At 39.1% G+C, this 14,913-nt stretch overlaps 1 protein-coding gene across 2 annotated transcripts in view; it reads left to right on the top strand.

The window, feature by feature from the left end:
• Positions 1-14,913, top strand: part of igsf21a (immunoglobin superfamily, member 21a) — a 245,321-nt gene that overhangs the window by 97,887 nt on the left and 132,521 nt on the right. For both annotated transcript variants that reach the window (XM_016238594.1, XM_016238586.1), the window contains exon 2: positions 6,272-6,384. In XM_016238594.1, coding sequence (XP_016094080.1) covers positions 6,272-6,384 — 113 coding nt within the window. The remainder of the gene's footprint in view (positions 1-6,271; positions 6,385-14,913) is intronic.

The following is a 14,913-nucleotide window of genomic DNA, read 5'->3' as shown; positions in this document are numbered from 1 at the left end:
AGCAGAGGACCACCAGAGCCAGACAGACCACCACGGTGGAGCAGAAGGAAAGGGGGACCTCTTATGGCTAGCAGACGGAAGTTCATGCACCGGATTCATGACAGTATTATAAATACTGGCTTCATAGAAAGTGTTACGAGACCACCACGGTGGAGCAGAAGGAAAGGGGGACCTCTTATGGCTAGCAGACGGAAGTTCATGGACCGGATTCATGACAGTATTATAAATACTGGCTTCATAGAAAGTGTTACGGATTTTTTTTTTTTTAAGAAATTAATACTTTTATTCAGCAAGGATATGTTAAATGTCCCAATTTCCTGCTTCAACAGAATAAAAAACAACTTTATTTTATTTATTACGGTTATTAAGACCTGTGATTGCAATTTTTGATATTTTGAAAGCAGTCATGATGATGAAGTTTGTGTAAATCTCATCAGCTGATTCCATTTTACTTGCTATGGTCTATTTACATCAGGGGTCACCAAACTCGGTCCTGCAGAGTTTCGCTCCAACCCAAATCAAACACACCTGAACCAGCTAATCAGTGTTTTACTAGGTATACTTGAAACTTCCAGGCAGGTGTGTTGAGGCAAGTTGGAGCTAAACTCTGCAGGACACCAGGCCTCCAGGACCGAGTTTGGTGACCCCTGATTTACATTCTGGTTGTTGTATCCATCCCTCAACTTCACTTTGTCAAGCTGCATCCTGCAGCCCATGGGAGCGTGCACTCGGATTGGCAGCAGACAGGTATGTGATGTGAGTTTATGCTGGTTAGGGCATGATGCTTACAGTTTGTTTACAGACACAGGTGTGATGGGATACAGGATGTGTCATCTGTCAGAAGTTCGCCAGATTGAGCTGATTTCCCAGCAGTCCAGTGCAGGTGTGAACGTATGCCCTCCTTGGTGATACGGAGACGTCCTGAGAGGGATTTAGAAGGAGGCATGTGCCAAGAATAGTTTGGTTTTAAATCATTTAGCTTTACCTTACAGAATTACAATGTGGCCTTGGGCTAAATGCTGAATGTGTCCTTTATTCAGCTGTAAACAATACACTACCCTGAGTTTTCATGAATGCCCTCATGTTAGCGGTCCTTCCTATCAACCTCATTAGTATTTTCAATAAATATGAAGACAAACCATATCTGGAGGAATTCTTAACTCTTAGTCTCTGACACAAAGATGACGGATGGCATTTCTGCTAGAAGGTGTTATGAGGTTGATTCAATTACAGTTGAGTCGTAGGCTGACACGCATGATGTAACATGTAGCAGCAAAGTAGAAATTGAACTGTCTGTGTGGTTAACAGCTACGTCGACAGCGAAGTGAACTTCTGGGCTGACCCCCTCATCATCGCTCCGTGTAATTGGGTAATCCTGCCGTGGTCTTTTCTTAAGGTAGCTCTAACCAGAGACTCTGTGGTTTAGCCGAGCCTGACCGCTCGCCCATGGGCGCAGTTATTGGAGAAAATCAGTGAGTTCTTCCAAACGCTTCCATTCTTGCTGTGGCAGTTTGCCCTGTCATTAAAGTATTTTGTTTGTCGGCTGTCATTTCTTATGAAGGTTTATGAAAACTAGACCTTTCCCAGTTGGACATCGATTGGGGCGGAAAGTGTTTGAAATATACTGCTCAGACCCAAGTGCACAAGTCCATGTAATGAGCTATTTTAAAATCCCTGCTCATGGCTCTTTCCATATCAGTAAGTCTCGCAATATCACACCATCCTGTAATTTTTCGCCCCAAAATTAGCATGAGAACACAAAGGCATATACAACCGCTCACTAAGGAGGCGGATACCGTAGCTGTGATCGGGTGAGAAATTGTGTCTCATTTGAATTTCAAAAGCAGGACGATTAACAATGCAGAAAGAAAAGATCGGACAAAAGAAGTATATGTTACATCAACATGCTTTGTACAACGCTGTTTCCAATTTACAACTTGTAATTTATTCTTTAGTCTATATTTTTTAAGCATTGACCCAATAAAGGATGCTATTAAAATGCTGGCAGGAGTGAAGTTAGTTCATCTAGGGAAGTAGACCGGTTTAAAGTTCCAAGTGTGTGTATTTGTGTAAATATACACCACTGTTCAAAAGTTGACCAGTCAGATTATTTCTTTATTTATTATATTATTAAGGATTCATTCAAATTGATCAAAAGTAATATAAAAAATATCCAAAGTGTCTGTGTGTGTATATACACAGTATATATATATATATATATATATACTGAGCAAAGGGTCTTAATACTTAGGACCATGTGATATTTCAGTTTTTCTTTTTTAATAAATCTGCAAAAAAGTCAGCAATTCTGTGTTTTTCTGTCAATATGGGGTGCTGTGTGTACATTAATGAGGACTTTTTTTTAAATTATTTTAGCAAATGGCTGCAATATAACAGTGAAAAATTTAAGGGGGTCTGAATACTTTCCGTACCCACTGTATATATACTGTATATATAAGTGTCTGAGTGTCTGTGTGTGTATATACACAGTATATATATATATATATATATATATATATATATATATATATATATATATATATATGCACACACACACACATTAATACACTGTATGTATACGCACATACACCCAAAGTAAATCTATTCCAGCTAGAATAAAGTGTTCCATCTGCTCTAAGTACTTTAAGTGCTTTAAGTGATGATTTTCTAGCTCTTTGATTATCTTTTTTTTTAGCCTACTAAATGATTCGACATTTAAATAAAAATACCACATATGAACATACGCTTGACTTGCGCCAATTTCTCCAGACTTTCAAGGCTCTTTATGGACGAATGGGTGCTAAGTGGAAGGGATTTTATTTGAGAGCTTCAGCTCCTTTTAATGACCTGTAGCTCTTGAGGCTTATCCATTCAAATCTCCTCCAGCATAAAGATCCTTCGAGCGGGATGATTAAATTAAGATTATTTTAACAAGCACATCAAGGTGAAGCTAGAACTCAGAGAGAATGCTTCACATGTTGCATTGGCAGACCACCTTACTGTATGTACCAGTTCGGATTGACTCTTATTGACAGAAAACTGATCTGAACCCGTCTTCATAATTTAAAGGAATAGTTCACCCAAAAATGAACATTTGCTGAAAATGTACTCACCCTCAGGCCATCCAAAATGTAAATGAGTTTGGGGAAACTTAGAATTCGGTGGATATAAGGAACATCTGCAGTAAATGGGTGCTTTTCACTTCACAAGACATTAATTGATGGACTGGAGTTTTGTGGATTCCTTGTAAATTACTGTGATGTTTTTATCAGCTGTTTGGATTCTCATTCTGATGGCAACCATTCACTGCAGCAGATTCATTAGTGAGCAAGTGATGTAAAGTTAAATGTCTCCAAATCTGTTATGATAAAGTAACAAACTTGGATGAACTGAAGTTGAATACATTTTCAGCAATTTTTATTTTTTTTGGTGAACTATTCCTTTAAAAGAAAAGTACATCTGCCTGTGTCCATTTGGTGGTGCATTTATCACATACATTGTGTGCTCAGCGATCCAGCTGTGGGAGCTTTAGGACCCAGGAACCAGCTCAATTTCTAGAAGGCAAAGTTTGGGAGAAAGTGATTTCTTGGGGTTCAGGCTCCATCACAGTATGGGAATTTTGAAAGCAAGTGAGGTCTCAGATCTGCTGGAATTTGTTCTTATCCTTGCTCCCTTATTTCCCTTGAGGCTTAGAGTGAGCTGCTCTGTTTTCCACTGAGATAAATGTACAGAATTGCCAAGTCAATTCTGTCAGTCTGACACAGTGATAAGGCCTTGGCCGATGTGGTGAGCAATTGAGTTGTTTTGTCTGACAAGAGCTAATTGAGACCTCAAGATGGACAGATTATTGAAAAGCGCAGAATTGGTCCGGCGAATCATTTATTTTTTTCTTTAATTTTTTTTTTGTTCCTAGAGTATTCTGAGGCATGATTTATGCTCATGTTCTTGTTTGAGCACTTAACAACAATTGTTGTTCTGGGCACAATGCATAATTCATTGGGAGACTTAAAACAGTAAATGGGTTTTAGAAGCAATGTTGTTCTAAAAGCGCTGTGGGATCTTGAGGAAATTCTCGTGTGTTGCTGCCCATGGTCCTGGAATTGTATTACTGCATTGTTGAAATGACGATATCTAATGTGACATCTCTATTAGGTTGAATGTAAATATGATCCAAATGTAAAAATATTTTATTGTAAAACAGCGCGTCAAGGCTGTAATCACACGGACACATCAACTGTCAGATTTTCCACTGAATATGGCAATGAATACAGATTTGGCTATTATAGTGATTCATTCTCCAGGTAACAATCACTCCCCTAGAGAGCTTTCAAATCTCCATGTTTCTCATTTCTCATCAAAATTCAATAAATCTGCTGTAGTCTACAGTCTTCAATTAAATGTTGTATCTCTTAAGGTAAATGAGGTGATTGGCAGGGAGCACTGAGGAGTTTTATTTTAATTTGTCCCCCACTATGAGGGACTTAATTTCCCAGCATGCACTGGCATGCAAGATTGGATATCTCCTTATGAAGTGATGTTCCAGATGAACATGAAACATCTGCAGTTATCATTAGCTCCTTTAATGGGGATTGAAAGCATACTGGGGTTCGGTATAAATGCAAACAAATATAGTACAATAAACAATCAAATGAAGTTTTCTCACATTTATGTTCTGGATCTCCCTCCTCTTTCACTGTCTGTGATAAGAGGAGTATCGACTGGTTAGATGGATAGACTGTGCAGTCAGTAGGATCCAGGCCACATGCTAGGCAGATAGAGAGAGTGCACACTAGAGCAGGACATTCCCATCTTTATCCTTAAGAGGCGAGAGCCCTTCCACTTGTGATTCATGTCTGTATCTAAACATTTTGATAAATGTGTTTTCAGTGTGTCGGAAATGTGATCAACTTAGTAATTATGCTCATTAACTCCCTAAACCGGGAGTATTTTGTTGATCAGGAATTATCTGCCTATGTGAATTAGGTGCAGAGATGCAGAATAATTTTTCCATAAAATTATTTTGAAACGACACAGAACTTTGTTAGTATAGAAAGACAAGAATACAGCTATTTTTGCAAATTCATAAGGTCAAATAATGTGTATAAAAGTCAACCATATGATGACATGTAGGTCCTCAAAAGCCTTTAAATGAAGTTGCTGGCTAATTGTGTGTTATAGCTGTGGTTAGAAGGAGTTAGCGAAGCGTCAGTTTATTTACGGGGTGGGACTACCATAGCCAAGCTGATTTGGAGACAAAATTAAGCAGATGGCAAAGTGTCCATGGCTTAAGTGTAATTAATGGAGCAAAAGAAGCTCTCCTTCATACGTCTGTGTGTGCACAATGTGCTATTGAGAAGATCTGAGTTCAAGAATGAAAGAAAAACTTTGACACATTGTAATTTATTTAATTAATTTTTAAAACTTCGGCATTTTAATTTTTTTCACAACTTATTAGAAAAATATTAGAAGATAATACATAATATGGATTCTCATTTAATGTCTGATTACACAAAATTAGCACAAAAGAACGTAACTTTAGTTTTGTAGATTTGAACACTTCATATAATTTACATAATTTTATAAACACAACACTCATTTTAGTTTACTTTTTTCAACAAATGCAAATCTTGCAATTTAATGTGAAATTTTATCTAAAACTGAAGTTACGTCTCAAAAGTGGATGCAATGTTATGATGTTGATGCAATAAAAATAGCAACATACAAAGTGGTATTTCTATCTGATTTAACCCATAAAAATAGAGTGTTGGTATAAATGAATGTATTAAAGTTAATTCAGTGCTATTACATACTATTTTTGACTTTAATAAAACCAGTTTACTTTGATGTTATCAGTTTTAGATTACCCTTTTTTCAGTGATGTTTTCATCATTGTCTATTTGTGCATGTGTGTTTAAGGCCTCGTTATATTATATACATGATTATAGAACTTGACATTTTGAGTGATTTTTGTTTTGTAGACTTAAGATTCAGCATTTAAAAAAAACATGCTTTGGTTATTTTGAAGCGATAACCTTCGTTTCCTTAGCAACAAAAACGTTTTGAGCTGGCAGTTTAGTTTTTGTCAATTAGTTTCAATTCATTTCTTTAATAATTCTGAATAATATGATTAATTATATCATGAAGTGGTCTGGTTTATGTTAAGCTTTTTCAACCTGCTCTTCATGTGCCCATCACCATCTGGCCGTTTGGCTCTTTTTTTTAATGTGTGAAAATGAACATGTTCCAGTGATGTCTTTCTTTGCCTCTGCAGGATATCTGACGGTGACGATAGAGCCATTGCTACCAGTTGTTGTGGGAGATACAGTGACTCTAAAGTGCAACTTCAAGACAGATGGAAGATTGCGAGAGATTGTTTGGTACAGGGTAAGTTGCTGTTTTCTTCATATGAGCTAATATTTCATCATCAATGTATTGTTCATAATCTATTCTTTTGTTCTCTGATTCGATCTATTATTGTAATTTAACATGTTAATGTTCAGCCTTTTAAACTGTCTGGTCTTGAGGCTGCTTCATTGTAGATGAGTTCCTTCCTAAACAGCTCTATAGAGTGTTTGCTTCTTATTGGTCAGATGTGGCATTACCAATGGTATTTTTGCGGGATTTGCTTGTTGCAATTCTCTGATTGGTGACCGTTTTCTCTGCAGAATTATTGGTACATTAATTTTTCACCTGGAATTGTTGTAAAACATAATTATTTAAAAAGTTTGAATAATGTGGATTGATGGCTTATACCATTGATTAACAACTTAATAGCTCCCAGTCTGTCTGTCTTAATGGTTTATAAATTATCATTAAAAATCAGTTCCTCTATGGAGCAAATAAATAGGTTTTTAATGGAACCCAATTGTCTAATTGCCGACCAACTGCATTGATTCAACCAACGACGTATGTTACAGGAGGAACTATCTGTTTGGATGACCAATGGAAGACCGGGGAGTGTTTAGGAATCCTTTTATAATTCTATTTGTTGACAAAGTGGCACAGAAATATTTCACCTTTAATATTCAGCTGGTCATGATGGCTGTGTCTTAATGGATCCCAGCTGGATGCTTCATATTTTACTACCCATTATTAGTGGATTGCCAAGCAATGAACATATGGATTAGTTAAACATTTGCAAGGGACATTTCTGAATAAAATTATACTGTTTAGCAGCATAAATTGCATATGCAATATATATGATCAGACTGCCTGAATGTAAAAACTGTATAATAAAGTAAAACCAATATGGACAAATCGTACAGCTGTAAAGATTTATATATAAAATATAATATAAAAAAAAAAATATATATATATATATATATATATATACTGTATATGGGATGGAGGGGGACGGAGTGTGGGGAGTGAATTTCGAGGGGGGACGGCATTTCATTTCCAACTGGTTAGGTTTATTAGGAAATTAAAGTGATTTCTATATTTTATTCATTCAAAAGACTACGAAAGCAATCCCAGTTCTGCACATAAACCTAGCGCGATATAGACTAAAAACGTAAAGGGATATTTGTGTCTATGGTTTGCTGCCCACTGCCGTCTTTTGTGATTGGCCAGAATACCTGCAGACTGCAGCCAATGGAAATGCTTCTCTATCGGTGCGCTTGCTGCTCCTCACAGCACAGATCGTGAAAACTGACTGCAGTTTTTGTCATTCATTATAAGTGTAGAGACGATGTAAATAATAGATTCAGTGTGCAGTGTAGAGAGATTCATTAATTATCGCGATGAACTAAGAGGAGTGACAGAATTTTAATGATTATAAAGGGAGTTTGCAAATGTGAAATTGAATTTATACAACATTTTTATACATTTTTGATTTTATGCATGATCCTGGTAGAGTAGACTACAATGCCGGCTGTTCTGACTCACAGACTGTAAGTACGTTTTTCATATTAAAAGGATTTGCCACTGACAATTCAAACGTGAGTTTGAGCAGTGTAGATTAGCCCTTGTTGTTTGTCATTTCTCCGATCACAAATGCAGACATGGTTTTATGTTTACGCGGCATGATGCAACGCAACGCGTAAAAAGACAGTATTTATAAGTCATTATATAAAAGTCATTATAATCCGTAATTATGTCCCCACTGTATTCAACAAATGCCTCATTTATAATGGGTTTTAATGTTTTTGTCTCGTTGCTCCGGCCTGACAGGGCATCATCACAATATGGTAAGGGGCGTAACATTTTCGTCACACGCTTGAGGTATTCGGCCAATCACAACGCACTGGATAGCTGGCCAATCAGAGCACACCTCGCTTTTCAGACCGATGAGCTTTGTAAAAATCAACGCGTTTCAGAAAGGCGGGGCATAGAGGAGAAACAATAATGTACAGTATGTGGAAAATAATGTGTTTTTTAACCTTAAACCACATAAACACATTTCATTACACCAAATACATAAAATAACGTTCTTTTTAGCAACATAATATGACCCCTTTAATGTTATTATAGATTATACAAGCTAGCGTCCCCCCAGTGAATTTTGGCCAATTCCACCACTGTATATATATACAAACAGTCAAAAACTGTGTACAGACAGATGGTTGAGGCCATATCTGTTTAAGAGCAAAACACTGTCTTTGATTCAACCTTCTGTTCACAAATGCAACACATCTACTGTCTCAAGACTTGTCTTTGCAAATGCTGACCTTTCCAGACAGAACAAAAAGAGATTAATAGTACTTTACATATTAGCTATAGTCTCATACATCATACTAAATGGTTAGACAGTCCCACTGCATCAGTTCAGGTTCCAGGAAGCTTGTTTGTTGGTACAAGGTCTCTTCCCTGCATGATTGGTTGTTTATTGCACAGATGAAAGTTACCTTCTGTGGTTTTGTTGACACACAAAACAAAGTTTATTAATGATTGAGAATATATTTTATGAAAATATTCAAAGTCTCATCTCACATCCTCTTAGAGTTCTGTGCCTGTGGAAATAGCAAAGATCACAGGCCTTTTTTGCAGCAGAACACATGCGTGTGATAATGAAAGGATGCAGAGCACGCACTTCTGATTGGCTTAGCTGCTGAGAAGAAATGTCTATTTGCACACTGACAACCACAATTTAAGGGAAGCGCCTCTGCGGGCAGAGCTGTCAAAATCACCGACTGGCGTCTGATCAAAACCCGCAAGGTGGTAATATGAACCAACCCGCTGTCTCCTATGACTGCTGATCATCACACAGCCTAATACATTATAAATCAATTTATCTGCACTTGGCTGCCAAAGTTTCTTTAATCTCAGGCTTTTATTTGACTAAACTGTCGACTTCTCAGTTTTCGCTTGTGTTCGAAATGTAACTCTGCTTGATATCCACCTTTGGGATTTACAATATCTAATCAACAGCTCTGGCAAGTGACACAGAGGCTGTTTGAATAAACGATCGCAGCTGTGGGTTGTTCATTACGGGGATGCTGTTATCTTGACAGGTCCTGTTTGAAGGTTTTGTAATGCACACCATAGTCCGATTTCTCCTTTAAGATTCTCTGTCAAGCAAAGGGGCTTCCTCTGCTGCTCAGATAAAGGATATTGCTATGGAGAGGCTCTTTAACTAGCGCTGCCAGAAAGCACTCTTGCCAAATTGAGGCTTGTTGCCTGATTGGAGGATTCGTTTTCGTCTTAATAGCTGCCTCTGCTTCAGGTCCATGACAACAGCAAATCAAGTTTTGAGTGGAGTGTGCATTTCAATATCCACTGGCATTTTACATGCATAATATGTGATGAATGAAAGCTAGTTCACACTGCTCCAACAAAACCTAATAATTGTTGGAATATGGTGTTTGTTGTGGAAATGCAAAAAACGCTGTTATTTATGTAACAGACTGTTGTAGAATGTTTAGAATGTTGGTGTTTGTTCCAGCAGTGTGACCAGCCTTAAAGGGGTCATATGATGTTGCTAAAAAGAACATTATTTTGTGTATTTGGTGTAATGAGATGTGTTTATGCGGTTTAAGGTAAAAAAAACACATTATTTTCCACATACTGTACATTATTGTTTCTCCTCTATGCCCCGCCTTTCTGAAACGCGTTGATTTTTACAAAGCTCATCGGTCTGAAAAGCGAGGTGTGCTCTGATTGGCCAGCTATCCAGTGCGTTGTGATTGGCCAAATACCTCAAGCATGTGATGGAAATGTTACTCCCCTTACCATACTGTGATGCCCTGTCAGGCCGGAGCGTAACATAAAACCATGTCTGCATTTGTGATCAGAGAAATGACAAACAACAAGCGCTACTCTATACTGCCCAAAACTCGCGTTTGAATAAAACAGGCAAATTCTTTAAATATAAAAAAACTTACTTACAGTCTGTGAATCAGAACAGCCGGCATTGTAGTCTACTCTACCAGGATCAGGAAACAGTCCTCCATAAAATACGCTGCACACATCTGAATATTTGGGTTGAAGTGTTCTGGAACAGTGTTGTAAATATAACTTAACCACTGATTTCTAGTCGTGTCCTCTTTTGGAAGGCCAAACAAAGTAGTTTCGCTTTCACAACGAAACACAGTGTCACACGTGGTGGGCGGCCTAGACTGAGCAGAGGCCGGCGGCTAGAGTGAGGAATGGCCGGCGGGCTGAGTGAGAGGAGGCCGGTGAGCTTGAGAATGGCGCGGCCGTCGGATTTGACGAAGGAGCGGCCGGCGGGCTTGGGGAAACCACATGTGACGACCCCGGGCTGGACTCTGCTTCGTCCATGGTGAAAGCCGATACGGCGATCCACAGCGCAAAGTTGATGTATTTCCTCAGCGACCAGCACGGATCAGCTCTAGGCATGAAGAAGCGGACATCGTCCTCTTTTGGAAGGCCAAACAAAGTAGTTTCGCTTTCACAACGAAACACAGTGTCACACGGGGTGGGCGGCCTAGACTGAGCAGAGGCCGGCGGCTAGAGTGAGGAATGGCCGGCGGGCTGAGTGAGAGGAGGCCGGTGAGCTTGAGAATGGCGCGGCCGTCGGATTTGACGAAGGAGCGGCCGGCGGGCTTGGGGAAACCACATGTGACGACCCCGGGCTGGACTCTGCTTCGTCCATGGTGAAAGCCGATACGGCGATCCACAGCGCAAAGTTGATGTATTTCCTCAGCGACCAGCACGGATCAGCTCTAGGCATGAAGAAGCGGACATCGTCCTCTTTTGGAAGGCCAAACAAAGTAGTTTCGCTTTCACAACGAAACACAGTGTCACACGTGGTGGGCGGCCTAGACTGAGCAGAGGCCGGCGGCTAGAGTGAGGAATGGCCGGCGGGCTGAGTGAGAGGAGGCCGGTGAGCTTGAGAATGGCGCGGCCGTCGGATTTGACGAAGGAGCGGCCGGCGGGCTTGGGGAAACCACATGTGACGACCCCGGGCTGGACTCTGCTTCGTCCATGGTGAAAGCCGATACGGTGATCCACAGCGCAAAGTTGATGTATTTCCTCAGCGACCAGCACGGATCAGCTCTAGGCATGAAGAAGCGGACATCGTCCTCTTTTGGAAGGCCAAACAAAGTAGTTTCGCTTTCACAACGAAACACAGTGTCACATTGTCGGCTTCTGCAGTAAAACGTGAACTCACGATGCCTTGAAAGTAGACAAAACCGGCTTTTTTGACAAAACGTGTTTAGGGTTCAGATTGCGCTATATGTGGAGATTAATGCACGGCAATCAGCTCTTTTTTTTTAAAGTGCCGTTTATCGGCTTTTGCAAATGAACTCTTCATATATATATATACACACACACACTGTAGTTAACATTTGACGTGGATCAAAACCTTTCATCAAAGTTGTCCTAAAACCAAAAGAATACCCGTTCTTGTCTTAGGACAACTTTGATCAACTTTTTTGATCCACTTCAAATGTTGACTACTGTGTATATATATAGCGATGTGTGGTGTAATTCTCTTAAGTCACATTATTTACTTCTCTTTCTCTTTTCTTCTGTAATCAGTCTAACTACTATGTCTTCAAACTGCACGTCCCATTAACTTAAGCAACTCCTTCCTAAACCGTGAGCTCTCATTGACCCCAGCGTCACACTGCCGCCAAAACAATGTGCAAGCATCCAAATGGAGAAGTTCTCTTTGTGCACCCCAGACCATAACCGCCAGCATTACGCCATTGTGGCCTCCGTGTGTGGAGCATTAACTGGACTAAGAGGAGAGTAAATTGATTGGGACTGACTGGCTCATAAGCTTATAGCAGCTTACAGCCAAATCTTTACATCATCAGCACTGAGGCTTTACTGAAGATGACGCCAACTGCTCTGGAACACATTTGCCAATCAGCATTATGAGCAGCTGAGGGGCTCGGGAAATTAGCTCAAACTTATATGGGCAGAGTGAAAAAGCATGTGAGAGTCTGAAAGTCAATGGTCTTAAAGGACAAGCAGGAATGATCAGAAAGCAACTTTTGTTTCCTTTTAACTAATTTCTTCTGCTTAATTGTGCAGCTTTTTTATGACTCCATATCATACTGCTGAAAAACAGCAAAAATGAGACAAAAGAATAAAAAAACTTAAATTGAAAATGTAGGCTAAAACCACAACCTGGGAAAATAGAGATAGATACACACAGATATACATTGCAGAGATTTCAATTTTAATTAAAAATATAATACCAAAGCTTCTTTCTGGAATTACAGAATTACGTATAAGTGACTTGAGAAAAAAAAAGAGAAGAAAGAAAATAGGAGAAGATGACCAAAATGGCAAACAAAAATTTGTTTTTGGAATTTTTTAGTGACTCTAGAGACACACATTTGAAACTATGTAGAGATAAGAACATAAATAGATGTAATGCTTTTAAAGGTCAATGAGGCATCACTTACCTAAAAAAAAGTGTTTTTAAAGGTCAAAGAAAGAAAGAAAGAAAGAAAGAAAGAAAGAAAGAAAGAAAGAAAGAAAGAAAGAAAGAAAGAAAGAAAGAAAGAAAGAAAGAAAGAACAACCTACCTATTGATGTATCTTTTCTTTGGGGACTCCACAACAGGAAACCCCAAAAATCTGGAGATAAACAGAACAAAACAAGGTCAGCGATGCACTAATTACTTGTAGTGCAATATGCATACACTGTCAAATGAATCACAACATCTCTAAGCCAAGAACAAAAATATGATAGTGTGCTATTTCATAATTTTTTTCATTCACCATTTCATTAGTTGCATTGCACTTGGTTTGAACAGACATTAGCATTAGCCATCAGCATTTGCATAATTTTCACCACAAATGACAAAAAGCATGATTTTTTTGTTTTTTTATTTTGACTTCTGGACCTTGGATGACATGGGGGTGAGTAAATTAAAAGGAAATTTTTATTCTGGGAGGGAATAATTTTAAGTTAGTTTCAATAATATCAAATTGGAATAACTCTTGCCCTCCCACTTACTTAGCCTACTGAATGAAACTGTCATGTTGAAATGAATGAACAACATGTCAATCGTCAAGTGTCAATTTTTACAAAGCTCCTCGTTCCGAAAAGCGAGGTGTGCTCTGACTGGCCAGCTATCCAGAGCGTTGTGATTGGCAGAATATCTCAAGCGTGTGACGGAAATGTTATGCCCCTTTACCATACTGTGATGCCCTGTCCGGCCGGAGCGACGAGACATAAACATTAAAACCCATTATAAACGAGGCATTTGTTGCATCCAGTGGGGACATAATTACGGATAATAATGACTTATACTGTCTTTTTACTGTAGTCTACTCTACCAGGATCAGGAAACAGTCCTCCATAAAATACGCTGCACACATCTGAATATTTGGGTTGAAGTGTTCTGGAACAGTGTTGTAAATATAACTTAACCACTGATTTCTAGTCGTGTCCTCTTTTGGAAGGCCAAACAAAGTAGTTTCGCTTTCACAACGAAACACAGTGTCACACGTGGTGGGCGGCCTAGACTGAGCAGAGGCCGGCGGCTAGAGTGAGGAATGGCCGGCGGGCTGAGTGAGAGGAGGCCGGTGAGCTTGAGAATGGCGCGGCCGTCGGATTTGACGAAGGAGCGGCCGGCGGGCTTGGGGAAACCACATGTGACGACCCCGGGCTGGACTCTGCTTCGTCCATGGTGAAAGCCGATACGGCGATCCACAGCGCAAAGTTGATGTATTTCCTCAGCGACCAGCACGGATCAGCTCTAGGCATGAAGAAGCGGACATCGTCCTCTTTTGGAAGGCCAAACAAAGTAGTTTCGCTTTCACAACGAAACACAGTGTCTCCACGGCATGGCGGCGGCGGCGGCAACAATACTACAGTGAGAATAAAAGTTATGCCTTCTTTCTTTGCGTGAACATTTGGGCGGCATTACGCAAATCTTCCCACATCGTGACAGACATGTGGGGGCGTGTTAGAACGAGCCGTTTTAGGTAGGCGTGGTTGACTCTTAACTTTTATAAAGAATATCTCTTTGGATTTGAGACTTAAAAAGAAAGTAAAACTGGAAAAAAAATGAAAATAATATTAATAAATATTATAATAGTATGGAACATAAATAATACTAAAATAGCACTGGTAATTACCACTCATTCTGGTAATTTATACATTTTGGCAGCCAAACAGTTTACAGTAGCCACTGACTTCCATATGGAAAAATGCAATTTAAGTCAATGGCTACTGTCACCTTACCAACATTCATACCAACGTTGGTTTGGTTACCAACATTCTTCAAAATATCTTCTTTGGTTTTCAACAGCTGAAGCAAATTCATACAGGTTTAGAACAACTTGAGAGTGAGTAAATGATGACAGAATTTTTAATTTTGGGTTAACTATTGCTTTAAAATAAAGAAGGGCAAATTGGATTGCAGATGAATAATAATAAATATGCTAATATTGTAATATTGCTTTAGAGTTTGTCTTGTTACTATGCAATATACATTATTTTTCTTTGAGATAGCTTTAAGCTAATTTGCAAGAAAGATAATTAAAT

The sequence above is a fragment of the Sinocyclocheilus grahami genome, unplaced genomic scaffold (genome assembly GCF_001515645.1).
Source record: "Sinocyclocheilus grahami isolate Dianchi unplaced genomic scaffold, SAMN03320097.WGS_v1.1 scaffold20.1, whole genome shotgun sequence".
NCBI classification, from domain to species: domain Eukaryota; kingdom Metazoa; phylum Chordata; class Actinopteri; order Cypriniformes; family Cyprinidae; genus Sinocyclocheilus; species Sinocyclocheilus grahami.
The sequence above is the reverse complement of the archived record's forward strand: the minus strand, read 5'-3'. Positions and strand labels throughout refer to the sequence as shown.